At 40.0% G+C, this 905-nt stretch overlaps 1 protein-coding gene across 1 annotated transcript in view; it reads right to left on the bottom strand.

The window, feature by feature from the left end:
* Window positions 1-546: 546 nt before the first annotated feature.
* Window positions 547-905, bottom strand: part of T265_09836 (hypothetical protein) — a gene marked incomplete at both ends in the record, with an annotated part of 23,664 nt that continues 23,305 nt past the window's right edge. The window contains one exon of the mRNA XM_009176022.1: window positions 547-657. Coding sequence (XP_009174286.1) covers window positions 547-657 — 111 coding nt within the window. The remainder of the gene's footprint in view (window positions 658-905) is intronic.

Raw genomic sequence — 905 nt, 5'->3', positions numbered from 1 at the left:
CGAAGTAGACTTGTCCAGAAACAGGCCACCCCAGTGGCGAGTCCGAAAACACTATCTGCCACGACCAAGTGAACGATCCCTTCAAAGACGAGCCAGAAATAAGATGAGATTAATATTCCATTGTCACACGGTAGCCTACATCAGGAACTCTGAGTGANGAGTGAAAACACCAAATGCCCAACAATAACGAGTACATCACGAGGGAGATTAAGCCACATCGGCTGAACACAACACTCACCATTAGCTCCCAAATTCTTTGTTTCTGCTTACAAAACCTTATAAATCCGAAGTTTAATAAACTACTCTTGTCCCGAATGGTATGTTAAGCTCTTGGAAAACAGGAGAAAGATCGATGTTCACTTTGTATCGGTACAGTTTTTGCAGTATTCGTGAAATAATAGGCATATACAAAAATAAATCGTACATTCAAGCAAAACGTAAAATTTAATAGACCCCATGCGTAATCTTTTGAAAGTACAGGAGGAGTGCTGAGAAATACGGATGTCTCAAAGCACTTTATAACTTATACTTTGAAGAGCGCTGGGTCTAGCCTTTTCTGATGTTTCGTTTCCTCACCTCATTAAAGCGTTTGAGAAGTAACAGTTTTAGCGCTGATATCTCAACGTCCAGTTTGGCCAAATATTCAGTAAGGCGCTTCTGAAAACAGGGACACAAAAATTAGTCGTGGATTTCGGGGTTCCTCTAGTTTAGTTTTTTTAAGTTCGTCTTGTGACACGTCATCACACCAAATTTCGTGTACACTACTATCATCTGCTGCTGAAAGTGTTCATGGTAACTTCATTTGAGAACCTATAACCTCAATCTCTTAAAGTCGGGTAATCTTCGCCAAAATCGGCAATCAAATAGACCCAAGTCTCAAGTTTTATGACATGGTTTATGAAGAT

This window comes from Opisthorchis viverrini, assembly GCF_000715545.1.
Source record: "Opisthorchis viverrini unplaced genomic scaffold opera_v5_310, whole genome shotgun sequence".
Lineage (NCBI taxonomy): Eukaryota > Metazoa > Platyhelminthes > Trematoda > Opisthorchiida > Opisthorchiidae > Opisthorchis > Opisthorchis viverrini.
Note: the sequence above shows the minus strand (reverse complement) of the source record. Positions and strands in the feature narration are given on the sequence as shown.